At 47.9% G+C, this 24,271-nt stretch overlaps 7 protein-coding genes across 7 annotated transcripts; 4 read left to right on the top strand and 3 right to left on the bottom strand.

Annotated features, from left to right (window-relative positions):
• Window positions 1-4,747: 4,747 nt before the first annotated feature.
• GLAREA_08349 (uncharacterized protein) lies at window positions 4,748-5,656 on the top strand (the record flags this gene model as incomplete). The annotated part of the gene is made up of 2 exons (XM_008090394.1): window positions 4,748-5,222; window positions 5,304-5,656. The coding sequence occupies 2 exons, from the start codon at window positions 4,748-4,750 to the stop codon at window positions 5,654-5,656; spliced, it is 828 nt and encodes a 275-aa protein (XP_008088585.1).
• Window positions 5,657-9,835: 4,179 nt separating this feature from the next.
• On the top strand, window positions 9,836-12,796 carry GLAREA_08348 (ARM repeat-containing protein; the record flags this gene model as incomplete). The annotated part of the gene is made up of 6 exons (XM_008090393.1): window positions 9,836-9,955; window positions 10,066-10,180; window positions 10,234-10,318; window positions 10,391-10,443; window positions 10,529-11,839; window positions 11,889-12,796. 6 exons carry the CDS (start codon window positions 9,836-9,838, stop codon window positions 12,794-12,796), a joined length of 2,592 nt encoding a protein of 863 aa, XP_008088584.1.
• Window positions 12,797-13,722: 926 nt separating this feature from the next.
• GLAREA_08347 (Nucleotide-diphospho-sugar transferase) lies at window positions 13,723-14,983 on the top strand (the record flags this gene model as incomplete). Its single annotated transcript, XM_008090392.1, has 3 exons — window positions 13,723-13,845; window positions 13,892-14,584; window positions 14,633-14,983. The coding sequence occupies 3 exons, from the start codon at window positions 13,723-13,725 to the stop codon at window positions 14,981-14,983; spliced, it is 1,167 nt and encodes a 388-aa protein (XP_008088583.1).
• A 512-nt stretch (window positions 14,984-15,495) lies between these two features.
• Window positions 15,496-18,067, bottom strand: GLAREA_08346 (P-loop containing nucleoside triphosphate hydrolase; the record flags this gene model as incomplete). Its single annotated transcript, XM_008090391.1, has 3 exons — window positions 15,496-16,230; window positions 16,280-17,346; window positions 17,644-18,067. The coding sequence occupies 3 exons, from the start codon at window positions 18,065-18,067 to the stop codon at window positions 15,496-15,498; spliced, it is 2,226 nt and encodes a 741-aa protein (XP_008088582.1).
• Window positions 18,068-18,294: 227 nt separating this feature from the next.
• Window positions 18,295-20,204, top strand: GLAREA_08345 (uncharacterized protein; the record flags this gene model as incomplete). Its single annotated transcript, XM_008090390.1, has 2 exons — window positions 18,295-19,468; window positions 19,516-20,204. 2 exons carry the CDS (start codon window positions 18,295-18,297, stop codon window positions 20,202-20,204), a joined length of 1,863 nt encoding a protein of 620 aa, XP_008088581.1.
• A 246-nt stretch (window positions 20,205-20,450) lies between these two features.
• GLAREA_08344 (P-loop containing nucleoside triphosphate hydrolase) lies at window positions 20,451-21,182 on the bottom strand (the record flags this gene model as incomplete). The annotated part of the gene is made up of 3 exons (XM_008090389.1): window positions 20,451-20,770; window positions 20,828-21,095; window positions 21,153-21,182. 3 exons carry the CDS (start codon window positions 21,180-21,182, stop codon window positions 20,451-20,453), a joined length of 618 nt encoding a protein of 205 aa, XP_008088580.1.
• A 666-nt stretch (window positions 21,183-21,848) lies between these two features.
• GLAREA_08343 (uncharacterized protein) lies at window positions 21,849-23,904 on the bottom strand (the record flags this gene model as incomplete). Its single annotated transcript, XM_008090388.1, has 2 exons — window positions 21,849-23,832; window positions 23,888-23,904. 2 exons carry the CDS (start codon window positions 23,902-23,904, stop codon window positions 21,849-21,851), a joined length of 2,001 nt encoding a protein of 666 aa, XP_008088579.1.
• Window positions 23,905-24,271: the final 367 nt, after the last annotated feature.

The raw sequence follows: 24,271 nt of genomic DNA, 5'->3' as shown, positions 1-24,271 counted from the left end.
AAGGGAGTTTTTGATTAGGGTTCTTGGTCAGATTATTTGGTGAGCTCCTTGTTTCGGTGGATGAATATGAGAATTGTTTTCCCCTGTACGGCGAGGTGTGCCGCGTACTTTTAACACCTTGGCATATCCAAACCACTGAGCAATGTATTGAAGCGGAGGTTCAGCATTTCGCTCGCTGTATATGTTCACAGGCGTTTAGAAGTTTGGCTTTGTGTGGAGGATGAAGAGTTATATGATATTTCTGCTGCTGCGCAACACACAGAAGGCTTGTGAGTTGAACACTCGTGTTTGAGAATGAGATGTGGAAGGAGAGTATCCCAGGTGACTGTGGTTTGACGAAGGAACGCCTTTCGTGAAGGTCGTAGGCTCGTAGTGACAAAGATGAGCCGCATTTGCTTGTGAGTATCCTATTTACTTAGACCGGGGCCAGGTATAGATAGGTACGGTGGATATTGACAATTCTCAAAATAGTATTTGAGAACGTCGGATTTACCCCAAGATAATAGATGAACCATTCCATATGTTGTCAACTTCGTCGAATGCTGTTCCGGCTGCCGCTCATAATGTCCACCACAAGGTATAGAAGATAAGGAAACAGCAAAGGCAAGATATGACAGCATGGGAAATGGTAGGAAAGACGAAAGTGAAAGATTCCTGAACTGTATGACAGCAGAGTTTTCCAGCGGTGAGCAGATAGCCAACTGTCTATCGACTTACTTTCGAATTATCTCTGATCTCATACATAGCACGACACCCAATAAACCAACTCACATGCAAATGCAACACACAACATCCAACCTCAACATTTCCTTATCCTTGACTCCAGAGCCGCATCTGACGTGGTACCACAAACCCATCGTATCGGTAGTTGCCACTATAAATAGGGTATACTGTTTGGACCTTATCTTAAGACGTCGATCTTATTGGATTTGGATGCTGGGATATAGATATGGTGTGTACTGCAGTGCGTGTTTGGTATTTGGTATTCGGGATTTGAGATCGAGACTGATAAAAGGCCAGGAATTGCAGTCTAGTGGGAACAGATAGAGAAATCACGATGAGGTAGTAATGTAAGCCTACCTCATCCATTCTCTTATCTACCATTTTCGTGCCTGGGACCAACCATTGACGCGCGGGAGGTCGGGATATGTCTCACTACCTCAAGCCGTATTTGAAGAAAGCTGATATGATATGTATGAGGGTACGTACCTCTGCATATTCCTCCTCCTGATATTCCTCTTCCTGGTATTAGTCGATCTCGTTGTGCAGATATTGGTACGAGCAGCAGGAGATTTGAATGATGGTTGGGTGCAAGATTGCAAGATTGTAATATTGTTTAGAGATAGGAGAATTGCGCGGCTGCAAAGAGGTGGGCCTTCTGCCCTGCCGTGAGAGTTGTCGGAGCATTGCACATATACCGGCACGACCAAGATACTGAGATGCGGCGATGATCTACGAGATTAATCTTGATTTCCTTGGCATGAGGTGTTGAGAATGAAGTCTGTTTTTTTGATGGCGTAGTGAAACCGTACCTGCAGAATAGATATTCTGATCAGCCTCGCGGCAATTGCAAAGACTCCAAGAGATGGTGGCTTTAGAAGAGACCTTGAGCACGTTGAGAATGAAATTCCGCCGGTATCACGGGCTGTATCGAAGGACGTCCAGAATAATGGATCGGATGGATCTCGAATGTCAAACCATCAAACACCACGACCTTCATGCGACACGGCACGGAGCCTTTACCAAGGAAGCGGATAGACAACTGTGGGTCCCGTAAAGTAGACCCGATGACGCTAGAACGATCCCTGGGAATATCGACAGGGAGGATTCCCGACTGGGCCGTGGGTGGGTTTGTTGGTGCTGTGAAACGAAACATGATAAGGAAAGTTTTTGATACCGCATGGCGAGCTTGTGCTGCTATCGGAAGACACAACGAGAATGGAAATTCATATTCGGATCGGAGATTTGGATCATGGTGTGATTTTGTGAAAGGAGACAGAGGACGGTGCATCTTCTGTTGCATTGTTATTCTTCGGAGGCAAGGATAGAAAATCGATTATTGATTGGGGGCTGAAGGTTTGAGTTGCGAGTCTGAGATTCTGGAACTTTGAATTTCGAGTTTTTGATGGCCTGCGATTGGTGAGTAAATCGATTCCAGATAAGGAAAAAGGAGACGAAGCAATTGGCTCGTAAGAAGACTGATTAGGATACTTTCACTTGTCTTTTCTCAAGAAGGTCAAGTGTGAAGGTTAAGTTTCCAGCGTATGCAATCTCGACTGGGCGCCAACTCTGGCTGAGCTGAAGCCTCCACGTTGTCAACGAATTCATTGAATTGGTCGAAAAAGAAAGCGACCACGATGAATTGAGAATCCTAGTCTCTGCGCTTCCCTATTCGGAGCAGCGTGTAAATCTAGTTCTCGGTGGCGGCAGTATTATTATGTCCGCCCTTTGAACAAGCCCCTTGGTCGGTGGTTCTCATGGCGATTGATTTTTGGAATAGGTGCTTGGAACTAGTGACTTTCACCACCATTTTTGAAGCCTTCCCACAGCACTGGTGCAGAGTCTGCTGCATTGCGAGTTGGGTTTGACAACGCATCAAGGAAAGTTCCTGGGACGGTGTGAGATCTAATTGTTTTGAACCTCTTAGGCTCTGGTCGAAGATGTCACTGTCGGTCGGGTAGAGGCTGCAACCGCAGGTGGTACCGTCGTACGAAAGGTACTGAGGAGATTGTGGTTCAGCCAGCAACCGGACGGTTTGTGACCTCGAAAGGGATCGTGGCTTTGATTAGAATGGTTACCATATGTCGAGGCCAGAATGGAGTAGGCAAGGTGCCGCCAAGCATTCGTAGTTTGGGGATAGTGCAGACCAACGATGCTCAACGTACGGTTACTAACTGTCAGTACATGTCTAGACGCAAGCCAAAGATAACTGGATAAGTCCCTCTGCTGTGTGAGTAGCGAAGCTTTGCTTTGTAGAGTAAACCGCGGCGAGTGGGTGATGATTTCCGGTAACATGATGATCGAGTCTGTAACTGGTGAACGAATGGTCAGAGCGAAGGCAGAGCGAAGGCTCGTCGTACCACCACCTATCGTGGTGACCATGATTATCGCCAGTCGCACGCACAAAGGCTGAAGCATCGGGTTTGTGTTTGATATGGCAAGGGCACGTCCTGATGACGATTACATCCCTTGCGCAACTCACCAACAGATCACCGCGAACCGCAGTTGACAGTGCGACAAACGAGAAGCATCTGCCGCGAGCCGTCCCTATCCCTGAACGCCATGATTCTGTTGAGCTTGGAGGTGTTTGCTTTGTACCAAGATTCTTGATGATGAAGCTTTTCGTATAGAATTATACACGTCTGTCTTGCACGATCACTCGCTCTTACCCACTCAGTGGATGGGATGGCTTCAGGCAATACGACGAGACTAAAGCACCTCGATTCCCAAAGGAAGTGTTGCTCGACGCAACGTCGTCCTACGGGCAGCGTGGGGGTTTGTTCTAGGACGCTATTCCGAGGTCTTTTCACGTCGGACAGCGTCTGCACGATGCAGCCAAGGCATTCTAGATAGAGAAGCTGGCTGCTGGCTCACCAGCCGACGAGAAGCAGAGGGCGACTGGCCGGCTGAGTCTAGGCTACATGAGGTAAATGGCAGCAAGTATGCAAATGCACGGCAGACACATCCAGTCGTCCCCAGCACGAAGTATTGTCTTACTTCTGCAACCTTCTCTCCACCGAAAGCCCACTCTGGCACTCCCCTTACGGCCCTTCCATCGCCTGTTTCTGAGCAGCACTGGAGTCTGGCGGACTGAGGTTTGAGAGCAACGGAGCGGGCCCCGCGCGGCTGGACGCAAAGCAGGGCATGGACGCAGAGGAAGCTCCAGTACGAGACAGCATACATATCTTCCAGCAGTCCCCAAGGCTGGACGCAAAACGAAACGCAAGAGTCAAGAACAAACCCAAAACAAACCAAAATAACTCGTATCCGATCTTTCCTCTCTCGGCCAAGTCCTAGTCCTGACACTAGAGCTATTCGACGTCCGTCCGCACCGCTCCTCACAACTATTTCTTCGGTCCCTGACCATAATTGACAGTCCGACTACGATAGATCGCTCTTCACGTCTTCCAAATTCTCCTAGGCCGTACCAAACAAAAGATCTCGTCTGGAATCTCCGTAAGTATGGCGCCCAGGTATTTCTTTGACTATCTAAATTCCTCCCATGGCCTCTGTGATCCGTATTGGTGTTTCTGGCTGGGGGTTTTCAATAGTGCCCATCACCACCAGAAAACTCGGTACCAGCACCTCGGATCGACGTTGCGTTTCTGGCCTAGGAAGCAAATGCTAAGACGCTCTAGTTTAGCCCATCTCGCGACCCAATTGAACCCACCTAGGCAGGTCTTCCAAGGCTTGTCCCCGCCCGCTGGTCAGTAATATTCCTGATTAGTGCGCTGTCGCGCTTCGATAAACTCCGCCATCGCCCCAAGCTACGACTTACAGTTTTGTCTGGTCTGGTCCCAACGTTCGAGAGAATTTAGTCAACACCTGCATTGCTCAACGCCGTCCAAGAGGATTAACCTCACCACCGTGCTCTCTCGCAGTAGTTTCTTGCTGCACCAGCAAGCAGCATTGACTATTTCACTGGCGCCCCCTCCGTCACTGCGAGTCGTTTTTCATAAAATACTGTGCCTCTCCCCTCTCCCCGCAACCAGGTTTCGATCATCACCCATCATCACCACTCTCCGTCATGTCGGTATTTTCCAAAATCAAGCAGGGCAGAAAGGCCGCCAAAGATCACAAGGCGAAGAAGGAGGAGGAGAAAAAGGAGAATGAACAGCCAGTGGCCAAGCAACCATACAAACACGTCCCGACACACGCCGCCGTCGATGCTCTCAGTGGTGCACCCTCTAGCTGGAAGGCCGAGGATCGATCCAAGATCAAGCAACATCACCAACGCCGAAGCCAGATGACCATCAGTCGCACCCAGAGTACCCTGTCGACAACCTCATACATCAATGCAGCGGCTGGCCCGAGCACGGTACCAGAGCTGCCACGCAACACCAGCTACGATAGTTACAATCCAACGTGGTTTGACCGAGGAGGAGATGTCTACCATGAGCCTGCGAGACGGCATCCACAGAAACGAGGTCACTCATACCACGATTCGGGAATGGGTGCCAGCATTCGCCCTTCCCCTCTCGCTTCCAATATTCACAGTGAAGGTAAGCGGAACCGACAGTGTGCTGTGCCGTGCCTCTTGTTCCCATTGCAACGTTGATCAAGCATATGCTGACTTACCTTAGATGTCTCGCCGGTAGAAAGTTCTGGCAACAGCACCTCGTCTGAATCGGATCATTTGGAAATTTCTCACGGCAAGATTCCACAACGACCTGCACTCGCCATTCCGGTGTCTAGTCACGTGTCATCGAGGGCCAATTCTTACCGACCACAGCCCATCAATTTTGGCGAGAAAGACATCTTCGACAGGTTGCACACCAGTACCACCCGGAAACTCGGCGAGGCACCACTCTACGACACTCCTCCAGCTCCAATCAAGAGACCCATCGTAGCCACCAGTCCAGTCACGGAGCAAAAACAGAAGAAGTCCCGGTGGAGCTTGATGGGAAAGAAAAACAGCGTTCCAATTGCAGCTTAATCTTACCCTCGTATCACGGCCGCATCATCTCAACAAAATGTAAACGTAATACCTGGCCAGCTGCAGCGTGGACGTTGTGGAATATTGAATCCTGGGGTATTATCCATCTTCTTTGCCTTTATCCTTCCCTGCAGGGCTGGGGAAGACCAGCATCATCGCATACTTGCATATATATTTCCTGCAACATCGAATGCGTTCGGTTGCAGTGCATGGCACGTGCAGTTTCTTATTTTGCAACCCTGCCATAGCATGTCTACTGCTACCATTCTCTGGATACACATCCAGAATACACACACTCATTTGCCATCCCTCATCCATTTTGGACCTCAGCCCCTCTAAATCCGGGGGCTATGCTGCTTAAGATGGATTGTTGTACGACGTCGACGTGGGAGCCACGATGCTACCATGCCGGCCTTTTTCCTTTGTTACACGGTAATCTCGCCAACGAGATTTGATCAGATGGTTCGTCCCGAGTAGGGAATATAGCCTCGGTGGCGGACACTTCAAATGGCTCCGAATTTTATGTAATTCTTGATTATACGTCTGTTTATTGACAAGGCGTTTCTTTTTAGATGGAATTTTAAAGGGCTGGGAATAATGCTGCGGAGTTTGATTGTTTTAGTGTTGGACAGATTGGGGTGGAAGAGATGGATGGAGGATATTCTGGCTGAACATGATGCTGGTATAGAATCAGAGATAGGGAATTGAAATCAAGATTCAGTGATACATTCCTGTTTGATCTTTGATTTTTCTTGCTGTCATTCGCCTCCAAGGCGTCATCTTCACTAATCCTTTTCCCCCGCACTAAGTACCGACATCATCCCACCTTACCTCGAAACTTCCCCTCCTCACTAATGCAACATCCTCAACCGTCGTCTCGGCCAACAAAACTCTAAAAGCCTGCTCGACACACACTCATGTATTTTTAGAAATGTGTCAAAGGATTTTAAGTTTTTGCAGTATGTTAGGATAAAAACATAGGCTTTGGAATTTAGTCGAACTTATAGAAACAGGAATGTCATTAACCATTGGAGGGGTGGAACTTGATATTTTGTATCCTTGTACTTCTGGCTCGGTATGGTGATGGAAGTAAAGGTGCTTGAGAGACGAAATAGATTGGATGAAATTGGGACCTGTAGAGTTTGATTGAGTCGAGTTTTTGTTTTAGATTGTAAAGGTATGTAAATGCGGAAGCGTAGTCTGCTTGACTGACTGATAGAAGCTAAGGCGCTCGGGCGTACAAGTTTTGTAAGAGTCTAGCTACTTGGTTTAGAGATGGGATGGGATTGAGTTTTATGAGGGAGGGTAGGACGTAGAATGACTTGTTATCTAGTACCTGAGATGAGAAGAGCTGGTTTTATCGTTTGTGTGATACTGTATCGCGGAGCTGGAATCTGGAGGAATTGTTGTGTGGTCTTGAATTGTTGGAAATGGGACGGATAACAAGTTGCCCCGGTCTGATGGGAGATGTGCTGGTATTGGATGGAGGTTGGTGAGTATACTATTTGAGTTGTAAATTGGGCTCGAGATACATGAGGTGTCTGTTCTGAAGAAGGTCATAAAGCTGTGGATGCTAATTTCAAAGCCCAGACGGTGGAGATTTTAGATTTAACGTGTAGCGAGAGGACTAAGTTTCTAGTGTTTTACTTTCTCCTTGAAATAATATATTTCCCAGAAATTAAAGTTGTGTTTCCCCACTTCTCTAAGGCGTATAAATACCGACCGAGCTTCTCATCTTCAACGATGTGAGAGTTCTTGCTAAGAGACCACCAATCTATAAGACACTGTTCTTCTAGAGCCAGCTCCTTATTCAAGTCATAGAACATACCTATTCCTTGTTTCCACCTCTCCTTTCATGTCAACTTCCCCAAAAAGTCATTTGTTTCCGTGAATGCTCTGGCTGCCATAAGTAAGTCATTCTCAAAAGGACATCTTTCTCAGTTTACCATCGTTTGAAATAAAAACTGCCAAACACGACTGGAAACGATGTTGAAGGACGTGCCAGATTAAAAGACTTGTCAGTAATATGACTTGTTTGATGGGATTGATCACGGTTCCTAGCGAATTGAAGGCTTTGTTTTCTGGACCCATCCCAAGTCAGTTAACACTTAAATCCGCCTACCTCTCTATGCTTCATATAATTCAAGATAATAGGGTCTTTGAAAGCAGCTGCCGATTGTTTTCTTTCATTGCGAAGGGGGTAAGAGCAAGACCACAACCAATCTGGCTGAGACTATGGTAGACGTTGTACCAGTTACCTGTAAATGCATTTAGTATTCCACTGGCTGGCCATGATTTTTTCAGAGGATAAAGACAGCAGCAAACAACACCCCAATCAAGCATTGTTGCTTCCAGGCCAAGCTCCATGGGTAACACATTGTTACTGCAACAGCGTATTACATCTTGAGGTTCGGACAGACGGGAAAGCCGAGGCTAAGGTCGTGGATGTGGTATTTTCACATGCTGGCTCTCTTTTGTCACTTCGGATCAGTTGCAGAGTACTGCATATATCAGCTACTAATTCCACCGCATCTATCGCAGATCATGACTTGAGAATCCGTCCTAACTCGTCAGATTCGGGGTTCGTAAATTACAGAATAGCCAATTGGACAAGCGTGTACTTTCAGGTCGTTAACCTGTAAGTTTAACACCGAATAGATACACAAATGTGTAGCTAAAGAAGCGCATGATCTACAAACATGTTAGCATAAACGTTGTACTGCGAGAGGTTGATAGACGTGTTCGTGGCCCTTGTTCTACTGCAGTCATGCTTCCTCACCACATGAAGGCGTCCACACTGCCACGTCTGATAGGTGCCAGACGTGCCTAGTATTATTACTCTGATATCTGCACAATTTTGCTTTCCAGAGCTGAGCTGAAGCAGGTGCTGAGGTCTTCAAACGAGGATCCTGGAGCACAGCCATGAAATGCTCTGGTGGGATGAATAGCGTTGTAGACTTATGGAGTTCTGAATGTCTCTGAAATCATATGTCTTCTGGAATGCAGTCGAATCAGCGAATTGGACTCGTTACTTTCACACCGGGAGCAAGACATGTAGATGAGCTATGCTGCACACGTCGTGTTCTGAATTCTGGAAGGTTTGGACGTTGAAGATCGAATCATTAGTTGGATTCGCGACACTCGAGTAAACATTGGAATCCAATCAATCTAGGCGCGTCACGGTTCGCACAAGACCTCAATCCGCCCGGCCTCGAACTACGAAACTCTATACTCCAGAGTCGGAAGATACCGAGGGATATTTCACGGGGTATAACCGGGGATTCCGGCGTAGACAATACGATGTGCAAGTGTCTAGACGTTCGGCTTGAGAATGAAAAGTGTTACAATTCAATTGCCATGTGAGTTCTAGAAAGTGCAACGTCTGCCTCTTTCATGAAAATACCTACATCTGAGACGAATGACGTTTGTCCGGTGATTGACCGGGCAGATAAAGATTAGAGCGGGAGCTAGCTAGCGGCGGCTGGAGCGCCAATCAACGCGTTCATATAATTAGGCTGTCACCCACTTGGGCACACCAGGCCGATCAAGTGGCTGCACACGTGACGTGATTGCATCTCGCCGTTGTTCTGTCTAACTCGGTCACCTAATAGTCCGTACGCATCGAGTCTCGATGTTCAGTATCTTCAAGGCGGCAATTTAGACGCACATCACCACTTTTCCAAGTCGACGAACCCCTCCTCTCTCGCATATCGAAAATTGCCGCGTTGTTTGTTTTGCCAAAGGGTCCCTAGTCAGTAGCGTGGCGGGCTGATCGCGTTCTCGGCCTGTGCTTTCGCAAGATCTGTTCGGGTCCTGAGGTGTGGTGTGCTTGGAACGGAACGCTTCGTACGTCCGGCTACAAACACTTTCACACCTCGCACTCAACAACCGCATCATCATCTCGCGACTCACTTACCGCCCGTGCATTCACGACGACGACGACGTCAATAGCACACGACCGTTAGATGTCCGCCGATTCCGTCTGAACCCGATTCCCTCGCGCGCCCGCTCCTGACCGACACCCCCTCGAATTGTTCGGTTCCGCGCGACCTCGGGCGCACAACCTCGAAAGTGGCGATCGTTCTCACGACGCAGACAGCTCCGCTCTCCCTCGAACAACACGCAGATATTGCGAGTACAGCCGCAGAAGCCTTGGAAGGGGAGCTACAACCGGTGATGATGGCACAAGCGGTGCCTGATCCCCCACCGAGCAACAAGAAGAGAGTCAAGGTTTACGAGTTGCGCAACAGCGACTGGTTTGATAGAGGAACTGGTTTCTGCACTGCAGAATTTACCTATGTATGTACTGCTTCATCGCTGCGCTTGCATACACCTTACCCTACTATCTCTGGAGACTTGGTGATGCGCGTCGCAAAGATCTGTTTAACTAACGTGCACCGTCTTGGCAGGATGAGGTCTCACGTTCAGATATCCCCCGAGTTTCTGTGCAGTCGGAGGAACATCCAGAGCGCATACTTTTAGAAACAAGGATATCTAAAGAAGATTTGTTCCAAAAACAACAAGGTAATGACGAAGCCTCGATTGCTACTTTGAACAGCGCTTACTGGTGTCACCAGATACCTTGATCGTATGGACCGAACCGACCACCAATGTGGACATGGCGCTGAGTTTCCAGGAGGCGGAAGGATGCGCCGCAGTATGGTTAGTGACATCCATCAGCCTTGCCTGTCGAGATTGAAAGAAGCATGAGAACTAATGGCAGTTTCATCTTAGGAAGTTCGTCAGTCTGATCCAGCAACGTTTTGTCACAGTGAACGGCGGGTCAGGTAGGCACCTCTGTAATTCTCCCAACCTATACGATTAAATCCCCACAGAGTGAAGTTTATTTGCGAGCTGTGCTAACCCTTGTAGATGATGCTCTGGACGACGATATGCCCCTCGACCACGTTTATGTTCATCAAGTTCAGTTGCCCGCTCCATCGCTTGGCAACCTAGGAGAAATCCTTGATTCTGTCAAGCACTGCAATAACACCAACAGTGGTCGGGATGGCCTTGCGAAGTTTGTTCATACCGAGGATTACATAAAACAATTATTACCTTTAGTGGAAATGGCCGAGGATATGGAAGACCTAGGAAGTTTACACAAACTGTGTTTGATCATGAAGATTTTCCTTCTTCTCAACGATAACTCGATCATGGAAATGGTGGTCCGCGATGACATGATTCTTGGTTCGGTTGGTGCATTGGAATACGATCCGGATTTCCCTAGCCACAAAGCGAATCATCGACAGTGGCTTAGTAAAGAGGGCCGATTTAAAGAGGTTGTGCGGATTGAGGATGATGAAATTCGAAGAAAAATACACACGGTATATCGCCTGCAATATCTCAAAGATGTTGTGCTTGCCCGGATCCTGGACGATCCTACCTTCTCCTGCCTCAATGGCATAATCTATTTCCAACAAATCGAAATTGTTCAGCATATTCAACAAAATCCAGCGTTCTTAAAAGAGTTATTTGGGATATTTGGCCCAGAGGAAACGAATCAAGAAAGGAGGAAAGAAGCTGTTCTGTTTATTCAGCAATGCTGCGCTATTGCAAAGAGTCTTCAGCCCCCAGGAAGAAACGCACTCTACAACAATTTTCTTGCACAGGGCTTGTTATCGGTCATTACCTTTGCTCTTCGTCACAGCGATGTTGCTGTTCGTGTCGGCGCTACGGACATATTGGTTTCCATGATTGATCATGATCCAAGTTTGATACGCCAGACTATCTTTCGCCAAATCAACGAAAAGCAAACTCCTTTGACCGATTCATTGATCGATCTTCTTCTTGTAGAAGCGGACCTTGGCGTCAAGGCACAAATAGCGGATGCCATCAAGGTGCTACTTGATCCGGGCCAACAAAATAGTGCTTTAGACCAATCAAAGGTATCGGGGGAATTCGGGTCTAGAAACAGGGGGATTGATGCGAAACAAGATGGCTTTGTGCGGGACTTCTATGACGATTCTGCTAAGAAGCTATTCAAGCCACTGGTAGACCTCAAGGATAGAGAGGACATGACATTTAGCGTCCATCAAGTCTCGCTGTTCATATATCTTATCGAAATTCTCTGCTTTTTCGTACGACAACACACTCATCATAGCAAATATTTTGTGCTATCCGAGAAGCTGAGTCACCGAATAGCTCAACTTTTGGCCAGTCCAGAAAAATACCTCAAACTTAGTAAGTACCTCGGTTTGTCGCATCTGATTTCCGCTAATTTCTCAACCAGCTGCTTTGAAGTTCTTCCGTAATTTGATAGGCCTCCAGGACGAGTTCTACAACCAACAAATGACTCAAGGCAAGCTTTTCGAGCCTATCCTGAACCTTTTGACGGAAACAAGTAACCGGGATAATCTACTAAACTCGGCTTGTCTGGAATTTTTCGAGTTCATTTCAGGTCACAATATTAAGAATGTGATGATTCATTTGGTTGAAAATTATCGGGAGAAGATGAAGGAGATTACTTATGTGGACATCTTCCAAAATTTTATAACAAAATATGACGACTCGGCAGGGTTTGATGCAAGCATGGAAGCATCGTTCTTAGAAACCGAAGGAAGCGAAACGCCCAAACGATCTGAGACGGGATCGAGACGATGGGACAATGGAATCAAAGACCTCGACGCAACCGAGGAGGAGTACTTTAATACGTCGGACGACGAGGAGGATTCTATTACCAAGTCAACTCGATCCTCTGTCAATGGTGCATCTCCGCTCACAAAGCCACTTGTCGACTACCCATCCGATGAGGAAACGGAAAACATCGAAATTGATGCGAAGACAGAAGCCAAAGATGCGAAAGGTGCAAAATCCAATGGAGTGGGGCCTCAAGATCTGGGGATTGACCACGATCTGCCTGCGATTGGCGGTCCTGGAGCGCCAGAACGACTTTCTGAGAAACGTCGCCGAGAGGAGGACGAGGAGGATGAGATTGGCAAGCTGTCACAGTCGAAGCGGCGTAACTCGAGTAGCTCGGTCGGATCCAATACTAGTAATACCAGTAATCCTCTGCGAAGAAAAGGAAACTTTAGTAAGCATGGAGGTGTTGCGGGCAGCAAACCAAACAAGATCGCCATCACTCTCTCGACAGCTATCAAAACGGGCGGGGACAATGGCAGCGAGGACAGGGGAAGTTGATTATCGATTTGGCTTTTCGGATTTTAATTGTCGCCAAAGCTGAAGGGTGTGAAGGCACAGCGCCCCGGCGTTGTATGGAGTATATCGGAGGTGCTGTTTTTATGATAAAAGCCCACTTTGCCGGCTATTGCTAGCTTGGGAGACATACGAGCGTTGGGAACATCTGAGATATTATAGGATGGTTTGCTGGGAAGCTGATTTGTTGTTACACTTCTGTATTATATCATGCGGATAGGCTGGGTGATGACAGATATATGATACCGTACTTCGTCGAGAGGCGGAGATACCATGATAACATCAAGCCAGTTTGATTGCGTGTGAATTAGTGGTACAGCAACTCCATTTCGTTTGAAGCCTCTGTTGTGCGTTGGAAACTGTTTACTTTTCTCTCATAGTAAAAAGTGCCAAACTTGAATACCTGTTATTTCTTTAGATATTTGTATGTTGTGCTAAACACAATAACGGCTTGTGGGTGTTCCAGCATCAATGCAACATATCCAAATGACCCAACATCCAATGAGCACGATCATCTATAAAACATGTTCTAAGCTTCTAGAACAATAGAATCTCCGGGACCAACCCAATTGACTTGCCCTCGTTCCTGCAGCCTCTCAAGCCACCATAGCGGGGGTCTTCGACATGGTGAGAACGGGCCCTTCCGACAGCCGCGCACCGCGTTTTGTCGACCGTGTTCATAATTTGGGTCAGCTTGCGCCGAAATCCAGATTACAATAACTGCCACCCCAACACTCCTTTTGATCCTATTCCCCGATTGAGATTCTGCCATAGAATATGTACGGGTGAATTGCGATATCGAAAGTTTTGACCGGCCTCATGCTGCACGACGATTCAGCATCTCGTATCCACCTATGAACTCGTGGCTTCCTCAATTAGGATATTGTTCTAATCCATAATTGAGATTCAAAATGTCGAACTTTGCAGATATGTTTTTGGGGGTGATCAACGGCGCAGTGGAACTGTCTAAAGATGCACCTCCATATATACTCTTCTCATTATTATTTACCACATTGATAGCTACAGGAGGCTTCGTAAGTAGACCCATTCTTGCCTGCAAATCAAAACTAATGACCAAAGCTGTACGGCCTGATATTCCTCCTCGCGCCAACCCCGCGAGCTCCTCATCCTTCCGAGAAGACATACATCACTTCAACACCCTCGGGCGATGTGACCCCTCCAAAACCACTTCCCTGTTGGCACGATGACTGGCTGGCACATAGACACGAAGCAGCGACTACAAAAGAGAAGGACAATGTGAAGCATACGGGAGCCATTGAGGGAGCGGAGGTTATGATGAGTGTGGTTGTGCCAGCTTACAATGAGGAGGAGAGAATGGAGATTATGCTCGAAGAAGCTGTAGCTTTTCTGGACGAGGAGTACGGACGAACACCAAGCAAAGATCAAAAGGCAAATGGAAGCGCTGGAAAAGATAGTACGAAAGGAGTGGGCGGCTACGAAATTCTAATTGTAAACGACGGAAGCAAGGACAAAACCGTTGACGTTGCGCTCTCATTTGCAAAGCGCAACAATCTACACGATATCCTTCGTGTTTGCACCCTCAAAGAGAATCGAGGGAAAGGAGGAGCCGTCACCCATGGATTCAGACACGTCCGGGGAGCTTACGCCGTATTCGCCGACGCAGACGGCGCCAGTAAATTCTCAGATCTCCGGAAACTCGTAAAAGGCTGTCAAGAAGTCCAAGACTCACCGGGCAGAGGTATCGCCGTAGGAAGTAGAGCACACATGGTGGGCACAGAAGCCGTAGTAAAAGTAAATCCCCCTCTCTACCCCAGATTGAACCTCACTAACAACCCCCAGCGCTCAGCCCTCAGAAACGCACTCATGCACTCCTTCCATCTTCTCCTTCGTCTCCTCACACCCCCCGCAACCTCCCGCATCCGGGACACGCAATGCGGATTCAAACTCTTCTCGCGTCCGGCGTTACCGCATATCATACCGTACATGCACGTCGAAGGCTGGATCTTTGACGTGGAGATGTTGATGTTGGCGGAGAGTGCGCCGGATGGGATTCGCGTTGCGGAGGTGCCGGTTGGGTGGCAGGAGGTTGGGGGGAGCAAGTTGAATGTTGTGTGGGATAGCTTGAGTATGGCGTGGGGATTGGCGATTTTGAGGGCGAGTTGGATTGTGGGGGTTTATAGGAGGAGGTGAGGGGGGGAAAGTGTTGGTTTTGGGTGGTTGATAAAAGGAACTATGGGGTTGGCGGGTGTATATAGGATGGGTGATTCGAATGGGATGTGTTTATATATCCCTTTGTTCCGAGGGATCAAGATTTATATTCGAATGAGAAGAAACTTTTTCCTGTTCTATCCTTACATCATAAATTGAGGCCGTGTGAATACACATAACCATTGACGTGATGAAATTCTATCCAATGATCAGATAATTTGGAAATATGCTACATATTGGGGGATATAAGAACACATAGTCTCCCACAAACAAAATCATATTGTAACTGTTATCCACCATTCCTTATATGAGTGAACAGAAAATACTGTTACTACCAAATTCTACAAGCGTGGTAACTCAAAATACCTCTAAATCATCCAAGAACCAAGAGTAAATCCCAAGTCAGTTTTCAAGACGGGCTGTGTAGTTTAAAATCACCCCTAATACATCATAGCACTGTTCTTCACCAACAATCCAACTCCCGTCCCCCAAACTCACATCAAAACCCCCCTAGCACCCGAAGCCCAAACCTCATACCTCCCAATCATCTCCAGCGTAATCTGCTTCTTCGCACCCCCCACCGCATCCACCAAATCCTGCATCGTCAACTGCAACTCCTTCCCCTCAATCTCACACCGTTCCAGCACAGCATCACACGCAACCTGACATATCCCCACGAGTTCCGCGCCAGAGTGTCCGTGAGTTAGGCGAGCTAGTTCCGGAATGTCGACGTCGGATGCCATATCCATGTGTCGTTGTTTGACTCTGAGGATTGCTTCCCGACCAGCGAGATCAGGGGGTGGGACGTAGAGGAGTTGGTCGAAACGGCCGGGACGGATGAGCGCGAGGTCGAGGTTTTGAGGTTGATTCGTGGCTGCGAGGACGGTTACGCCTTTGAGCGTTTCGATGCCGTCCATTTCGTTCAGAAGCGTGGTTAGGACGTTTACACCACTGTTTCTGCCCTCGCGTTTGCTGCCGATGCTTTCGATTTCGTCGAAGAAGATGACGCTGGGACTTGCGGCTCTGGCGCGAGCGAAGATGTCGCGGACTGCACGTTCGGATTCGCCGACGTACATGTTGAGGAGCTCGGCGCCTTTGACGGCGAAGAAGTTGAAGCCGGATTCGGTGGCCATGGCTTGGGCGGAGAGGGTTTTGGAACAGCCGGGGGGGCCGTAGAGGAGGAGGCCTTTTTTGGCGGTGGCTCCGAGACGGGCCATTCGTTCTGGATACTGGATATTTGGTTAGCTGGATATGAGGATTCGAGTGGCCCAAACTCACAAGTAGAGGAGTTTCTACTGCTCTGCGGAGAGCCTTCTTGACGCTTTCTTGTCCTCCTATTTCATCCCATCGAACGCTTGGTGGGCGCAATGTGACATCGTGCATGGCTGTAGGACGAACAAGCAGCAAAGCCTGCTCGATATCTTCTTCTGTGATCAAGAACCCATGAGCAGCGGTCACATCATCTTTCTTTTCACCCTCTGCAACTTTTTCGATATGGTCATACTTTTCCTCAGCAATATCGCGAGCAGTGTTAAGTAACGAACGAAGGTCCTTCGCCGTATAAGCATGTGTTCGATCACCTAGACGATGAACTATCTCGTCGCGCCTGTCTGGATGGGTTGGGATAGAAAATGATCTGAGGATTGCTTTCCGGGATATGGCATCTGGCACTGGCAAGACGATATCTGTTGAAAACCTCTTCTCATCTCTAAGTGCAATGGGAATCGAGCTAAGGTTGAGAGTTGCCGCGATGACTAGAACTCTAGGCAAAGACTCAAGGGTGCCAGCCACAAGAGTATCCAGTTCATCCCCCAAAGCGTCCACGAAATCTTCAGACATCGAGTCTTCCCTTGATACCATTTTCTCAAGATCATCAAGTACTAAAATTGATGGGTGATTCATCTTCGCATCTTTGAAGGTGTTTCTAAGCGCGGCCACTTTTGTGCTTCTCTGTATCCGATGTACTCGGCCCCAGCCAGTTGCAACGATCTGATCGATCAGATATGTCTTACCGGTACCATGCCCTCCATGTAGTAGTACGGAACATGATCGATCACCAAAAGTTGACTTGAATTTGCGGTCAAAGTTACCAAGGAAGCGGTTGAGCTTCTTCAGCGCTTGATCAATGCCCGCAACATCAACAACCTGTAGCTTAGGCCTAGATCCGTTGATCTGCGGCAACGGACTCTCAGTTGTAGCACTCGCGATACGGACTGTAGATGTCTCTTGGTACTTTGCTTGACCTGCTATACTGCCGTTGATACTATCAAGTTGAAAGGTCCGCTTGAACCCTCGGCATGAAACATCCTTGAAGACCATACCAACAAAGACAATATCAGCACGAACTAGTTATTGTCAGTAAAAGGCACTGATCGAGTAGAGAAGTACACTGGAAGATCGAGCTGGTTGGTAAAGAAAGACTATATTGAATTTCGGAATTGTGGAGAAGCTAGATGTTTCTATGTTTTTCTTGGGGATAGAAGACTGCCCCAAGACTGAGAAGTGATACGAGATGAGATGTATGGAAACATACGGTAAGTTTGAAGAGGAAAGATAAGATAAAAAATTTCAATTAAGTGTTTGATATTGGAGAGAAGTCGAGTTGTTTAATCAATGGACGCCAACGAAAAGTTTCTACTTACAAAGTGCCTCCCTTATAGGCCAATCCCATGTCGGCTTTTCTTCATCCTTCAATTCAGGAAGCATATCAATAGGAGTAGCGTCCCGGAGAGTAGCTGCCTCCAACATTTGCAACGGTCCCGCAGCGGAAATCTTTAATTCATCACTCAGTTTGAATCCGCAGATCTCTTGGAAGCTCCTCGTCATTTGCGCAGCTTTTTTCCCCAGAGACTTTTCAGAAGTCGGCCAGGAAATAGCCTCTCTCTTCTGGTCCTCGTTTTCTCCAACTTTCCATATAAAACATGGCTGACCGGCCTCGAGTCTCAAATCAAGCAGCGCTTCTTTGGAGAGATAGACACGTGATATGCCTTTCTGGTCTGCTCTTTCTTGAGCGCTGTTCTGGAATGGTCTGATTTTGACCTCCAACGTCTTTTGCGTATTCGACATATTGAAATTATCTCGCGGTTGTGGATTTGCATGGTTAATGGCAGTTGTTTGCGAGAGAAGAAACAGCCGAGTAAGAATTATTTTTGAGCCGATGCAAATCGCGTTCCCCCAGCTCCACTCAAACTGATGGTGGGAGCTTCAACCGTCAACACCTGCTCTCGACAGCAACCCCGACGTTCGCACCCACCTTGAAATATATCAATGCGCTGGTCAACTGAACATCATTGATGCTGCTGACGCGACCACTGCCACCGCAGTTCTTGTTGCCGGCGTGGAGCAGCTCATTGCTAGCTATCGCGAATGAACAACAGCAACGAGCGCACACATTTTCACTGAAGAGTCGGGGCAGGAGGACATTATGGGGGAGAGCTTCAAAGGAACAGAAACCAGAAATTCGTGGGCCACCGAGAGCCTTCTCGCGGTCAAAACAGAAGGCTGCGCAATGGAATGTAATTCCAAAACGGCAAGAGGGCCTTTCGCGGTCCTCCCCGCCGGAGTCGACATGGTCACCACAATCGACTCCTCGAATTCGAGAAACAAGACTGGAAGTACCCCAGGATGCGCATCCACCTAATAGTATCCCTTCGAATTCTCAGATTGCCTCTGCGCAAGCAAATCTCCAACCTGAAGGGTTGTTTGTTGAACAGAGCCTTGAACCCACCGTAAGCTCGACATCATCAGGCGAGGCGAAATTGCTTGAAGGGCTGGAAGGTAGGGAAGAAGGAGAGAAAAACCGGCAGGACTCAGAAAGTAACGTCGGACCAAGGCCTCACGATGATAGAGCAACTGGACCGCATGCCACCACACGAGAACCTAAGACAGACAAGCTTCCAACACCGTTGGAGACTTTACCACCAGAGTTCGAAAACTTGTTTTCACCGCAAAGGGAATCAGCGTACCCATGGCGTCCACATAGGCTTGAACAGTCTCATAGTACTGCATCAGAAGTACAGACGACCACGACCTCAGTAACATCAGACCCCTCTCAGACGCCGCTATTTAGAAGAGCCACCGGATATATAAGACCTCCATCTTCTCAAACGTTGGAAAGAAAGCGATGGTCCTTGTTTGAAGAGCTATTTCCTGGGGATGCAAAAGATGTGAAAAGAAAGGAAGGCGGGAAGAGCTCGAAAAAACTGCCATCCTTTGCTTGGCAAATGGAACGGCAGAAGGAGAAGGAACGTCAAAAAGCTCTGAGACCACGTACGATGAGGTCGATACCTTTGTCCCAGAACGAGGGTCCCGCAGTGGTCGAGTCAATTGCGGATATTCGTAAACAGAGACGTGAAGCTAGTGTTCTGGTCTTGAACGGTGCGCTTAGCTCCTTAGCAGAGAGTGATTTCTTCCGCGTAGGACCCAAAGGCGATCATATCCAAAGATGGACTCACGGGATTATAAAAGGTGATATATTGCTCTTACACTAAGCAGAAAGTAACTAACAAAACCAGTCATACCCGGTAGACACACCCAGACCCTTCAATCACAAGACCATTATTTCATCCTCTTTACCGACAGCGCAAGCGCAAGAGCATATATGGACAGCATCTACAGACTATATAAACTGTCTAGGGCAGCCCTTAGAGGAGCCACAGGAATCTCTGCTTTCGAAGTCCGCCCTGACTTCTTAAAACACGGAGAAGATGTCCAGTCACTCGTTCGAGGTTTTACCTTGGTACCCGCTCACAGCGAGCTTTATCTACGATTGATTGATAAACCATACAGACCAGCCATGTCACGCCTGCTAGAAGATGGTGGTCCGACAGCCGAGGTGACTAGAAGGAGTCAGGCAGAGGACAAGGTGCTATTATACCCGGATTTTGGAAATATCGCCATGTATGAGCTTAGAAAAGCACTTCTAGAAGACGGCAGAAGGAGAAACCTACATTGGGGATTGGCGGACGGAGATGATGCAGTTTTAAGTCTGAGACAGGCTACCACCCAAGTGCAAGGAGAAAACATCGAATCAGCTATCACCGGTAGAGGGTTTCGAAGACCAGAGAGATATGTGATATCATTCAAGAACAGGTTGGAGGCCCGAAGATTCGCGCGAGAATGGCATCGTCGTCCATTTCCGTTATCGGATAGAAGATCACAGGCGGAGGAACCGCCAACAATAAACGCAGAAATATTGTGGTAATTCCTTAATGTCAATTAAATACCCGTTCATGTTCACACACCTGAATCCACCTATTCCGCTATGGGACATCCCGCAAGCTATTGAACATCAAAGTGAGCTCGGCAAGAATATCATGCCTTCAATTTGCAATACCGTATAATGTGACCTAACTCCGCCCATAATCTGCTGCTAAATAAACATAACGAAAAGCAGCCCTGAAATTCCGCTCCAAGTCATTGCTACGCACAACCAAACCGGGCAAATTACTCAGCAGCACTTTCCACCTATTCCACCTCCGCTTCCTTGTGCTCCTACGTCTACACCTTGCGATGTCGCCTGATCCGTTTTCGCGGTATCTATGATCCGCTTCTTGATATCTGTCGCCAAGCTGTAAAATGCTTGCTCTACGTTGATGTTGCTTTTCGCTGAGACCTCCATGAATGGGATCCCGAGCTCGTCTGCTAGTTCTTGACCTTTCTCAGTGGAGACCACGCGCTTGTCTTCCCAGTCGCATTTGTTGCCAATCAGGATCTTGTTGACGCCTTCCGTTGCATGCTGCTCTACATTTGAGAACCAAGTTCGAATATCTGCGGATGGTTAGGATTCCGCAAAAGGGTATGGATGGTCAAAAGGTGATGACATACTGTTAAAAGATCGCTCGTCCGTGACATCGTAAACTAGTAATATACCCATCGCACCTCTATAATACGCCGTGGTGATCGTCCTGAACCGTTCCTGGCCGGCGGTATCCCATATCTGCAGCTTCACCCTCTTACCGTCCAGCTCGATCGTCCGGATCTTGAAATCAATTCCAATGGTTGTGATGAAGGAGGGGGTGAAGGAGTCTTCAGAGAATCGCAAGAGACAGCATGATTTGCCTACGCCAGAGTCGCCGATTAGGAGGAGTTTGATCTGTAAGAGGTAGTGTCAGCAATACTCTTGCACGCCTAATTGTCGGATGGAACGCACCAAAAAATCGTAATTACGCGTCCCGGCCATCTCGAGTTTGCTCGCCGGCGCAAGTAGAATAGCCTGTGTCTTGTTCGAAGCTCGAGCTGCAGCGCGACGTTGAGACGAGAGTGAGGTAGCTTGGTTGTCGTGGGGTGCAGTCGGTGCAGTCGATGGTGGGTCGTTTAGGTCGTCGGACTCTAGATTGGGGGGAAAGTTGGTGGTGAACAAGAGTCTGTGGTCTTTGCAGGGGTGGAGGTGGGTATCTCTGGGTCGCTGTCGTGAAGAAATGTGTGTTGATCACAGCGTAGTGAGTCGTCGTATCGTCGTTGAATTGTGTCTTTATTGAAGGAAGAGACTCGGGCTGCCAGTGCAGGCGGAAGTATGTGCTCGCCGTTCCTTTCACTATTGGCTTTACTACTGCGTCGGCCTGGATTATTGCCGCTCGCCAAACCAGGCAGGATCGTTCAGAAGACTCCTGCCTTGCCTCCAACGGCGGCCAACTATGACGATATGCTCTCCTGATATGATTGCACGATTCCTCTGGGATTATTAACTCAATGAATAGCAGAATAGCAGTGAATCGAAGATTATCAAACACGCTGCCGAAGTAATGCACAGGTCCGGGTGCAGCACGATGATGACTGAATAGCTGTAGAAAAAACATGTGAAGATATTTATTGCATTGGTTTTATAATTAATTTAGCTTTTCTTCGACTACTTCAGCCACTTAGCATAACCCCATCTAATCCGGTCGAGCGTCTTGAGCTGCTGCTGTATGCCACTGTTGATGTTACAGAGATCGTTGACATCCTCGAGAAATTCCCGTTCAATATCCCCAGGGAACAATTTGCTGGACCCTTGGCGTAAGATGTGGACTTCGCATAATAGCAGGCCATGATCTTTATATGACAGGATGTTTTCCTGCGTCGGCGTGGCTATTGTCAAGATCCTATCTATGTTTCGAAGAACTCGGACTGTCTGGCCTGCCTTACGTCCTCGTCTTAGACCTCTTCTGCTTCCAAACACACCTCCCAAATATCTGAATGCCGCAAAGCATACTAGAACACCTGGAGTGAGGCCGATAAACCCAAATACCAACTCCTGGCTCTTTAATAGGGAGTCAATTCCACTTAATGCCACTTCGACGTCGACCTTTGTCTTTTGCACCTGAATAAGAAGAGCTCGTATGAGATCACCACGAAGAGTTCCAACGAATGGCTGCCTCAGATCCTTCTCGTAGGCTCTAAGCACTGGCGTCAGGTCACCTTCTTTCACTTTCAAACGAATCTCAGCGATTTGAGCTTCACTAAGAGGCGCGTTGCCATTGGTTGCTGAGTTTGGGTTGTCCACGGCAAAGTCAACAACCATACGCTCCAGACTGTCCCTGTCACCCTTCAAACTCTCCTTGCTCATGATAGCAATTGCACTATCCTTATCGTGGCGTATGGTACCAATCACTTTCTTTGTTGGCTCCATAATCCAGTTCGACCAGAAATCACGTACGGTGGTCCCGAAATCTTGGATCCATGTGACTATCTCTGCCTTCCTGTTCACGAGAATACGGAGTATGGTTGACGAAGAAAGAATGAAGATAACGGCAGGGATCCAGTACCGAATAAGTCTAGAAGGCCGTCCATATTTCGAAGCAAGTTGCTTTGATTTAGAGGAGTAATCACGCACATGCGTTTTCAGAATGTGCTGAAGACGCTGGGACACTTTCCTGAGTCTCACAGCTTCGGAATCTTCAGCGCGAAGCGATGATAGCTCTGGATCTTCCTCAACGCTGCTGAATACCATATCCTCGAAATCGGCCACACCATTCTCCAGTGCGGTAACGTTTCGGAGAACATTGTCCATCAGGGCGACGCTGCGTTCCACAACCATCTTCCACTCTTGGCTGTCGTTATAGTCAGTCTTCGTGATCTCGCTGCTCTCATCACTGATGCCAAAATTCAATCCCTCGTCCATGAGAACTCCCAGTCCACTGGCCCCCATTTCTCGTAGCCTCTTTAGTCGTGACTGCTTATGTCTGGCTTCAGTGCGGCATACTGCAATTGGAGACAGAACTCTCCGCTGTATATTGCCAACAGATCTTTCCCTCACGCTCTCTCGAACGAGGCCATAGAACTGCTTCCATTGGTGTGCCAGAGTCGTCCCGAGCCCGCTCGCTGAAATACTATTCTCTGGATTCCGTCTAATTCGGGACGCCTTGTGCTTAGTCTCCCGATATATATCCTTGGACCATGCTAAAAATCGAAGAGGAGAAGTCTGGATAGTGTACAAACTCGAGTAAGAATATGAGCCAAGAATCTCGTCCCAGTACCATATGTCATCGTTTAAAGGTATGGTCTGCTCTAAAAGTATATTCAACAACAGCCCGTAGGTTTGAACAGTAGCCTTGCTGACCAACAACCATTCCAGTTGTGTCTCGTACGTGCTGATAGTGTCTTCATCGTCGTCATCTTGATCGATCGTGAAGTCTGAAAGTCCGGCTTGTTGTAGAAGAGATGATATCCGCCATGAAGAGAGAAGTGGGCTCGAAGAAGAGGTGCTAGAGAGAGACTTGACTATAGCCTGCAGCTCTACAAGTCTGGCTGACGAAGGGATAATGTGGTTGTCTGCTGAGAATTCACCATCTTGTGTCGATGGAGGGACCAATTGAACGCGGTCGAGTTGGCTATCGACGCGCCGTACTTGGCTATACATATTTAGTTAGGAAGCAAAATCATAGGCATCCATTGAGGCCATCTTACTCAGCTACGATAGACATACTGCCACCTGGAACATCGGCAGGCTGTAAGAAAGGACGGTGTGCATCTGCAGAAGGAGCAACATCTCTGGCACGTCCTCAGAACTCTTGGTTTTGTGCAAGCTCAGATGGTATTGTCTTCGGGTATATATCGGCGGAAGAAACCCCACCAAACGCTATTCGTCTCGTCCAGTCCCATGTCTTCTAATTCGTACCGTAGCGAAAAACGAACAGATATTCGTAGTAACTCCTTGAACAGCATCACTCATCCACTTTTCTAAAGAATGACTAATTCTCTGCGATTGAGTCATCTGCTGTGACAATTGAGGTGTATATCTGTTAGGAATACTCGCGGCTGCGTACAGTGGTAAGAGTCACTATGAGTTGA

Source organism: Glarea lozoyensis, assembly GCF_000409485.1.
Source record: "Glarea lozoyensis ATCC 20868 chromosome Unknown GLAREA9, whole genome shotgun sequence".
Taxonomy (NCBI): Eukaryota; Fungi; Ascomycota; class Leotiomycetes; order Helotiales; family Helotiaceae; genus Glarea; species Glarea lozoyensis.
Note: the sequence above shows the minus strand (reverse complement) of the source record. Positions and strands in the feature narration are given on the sequence as shown.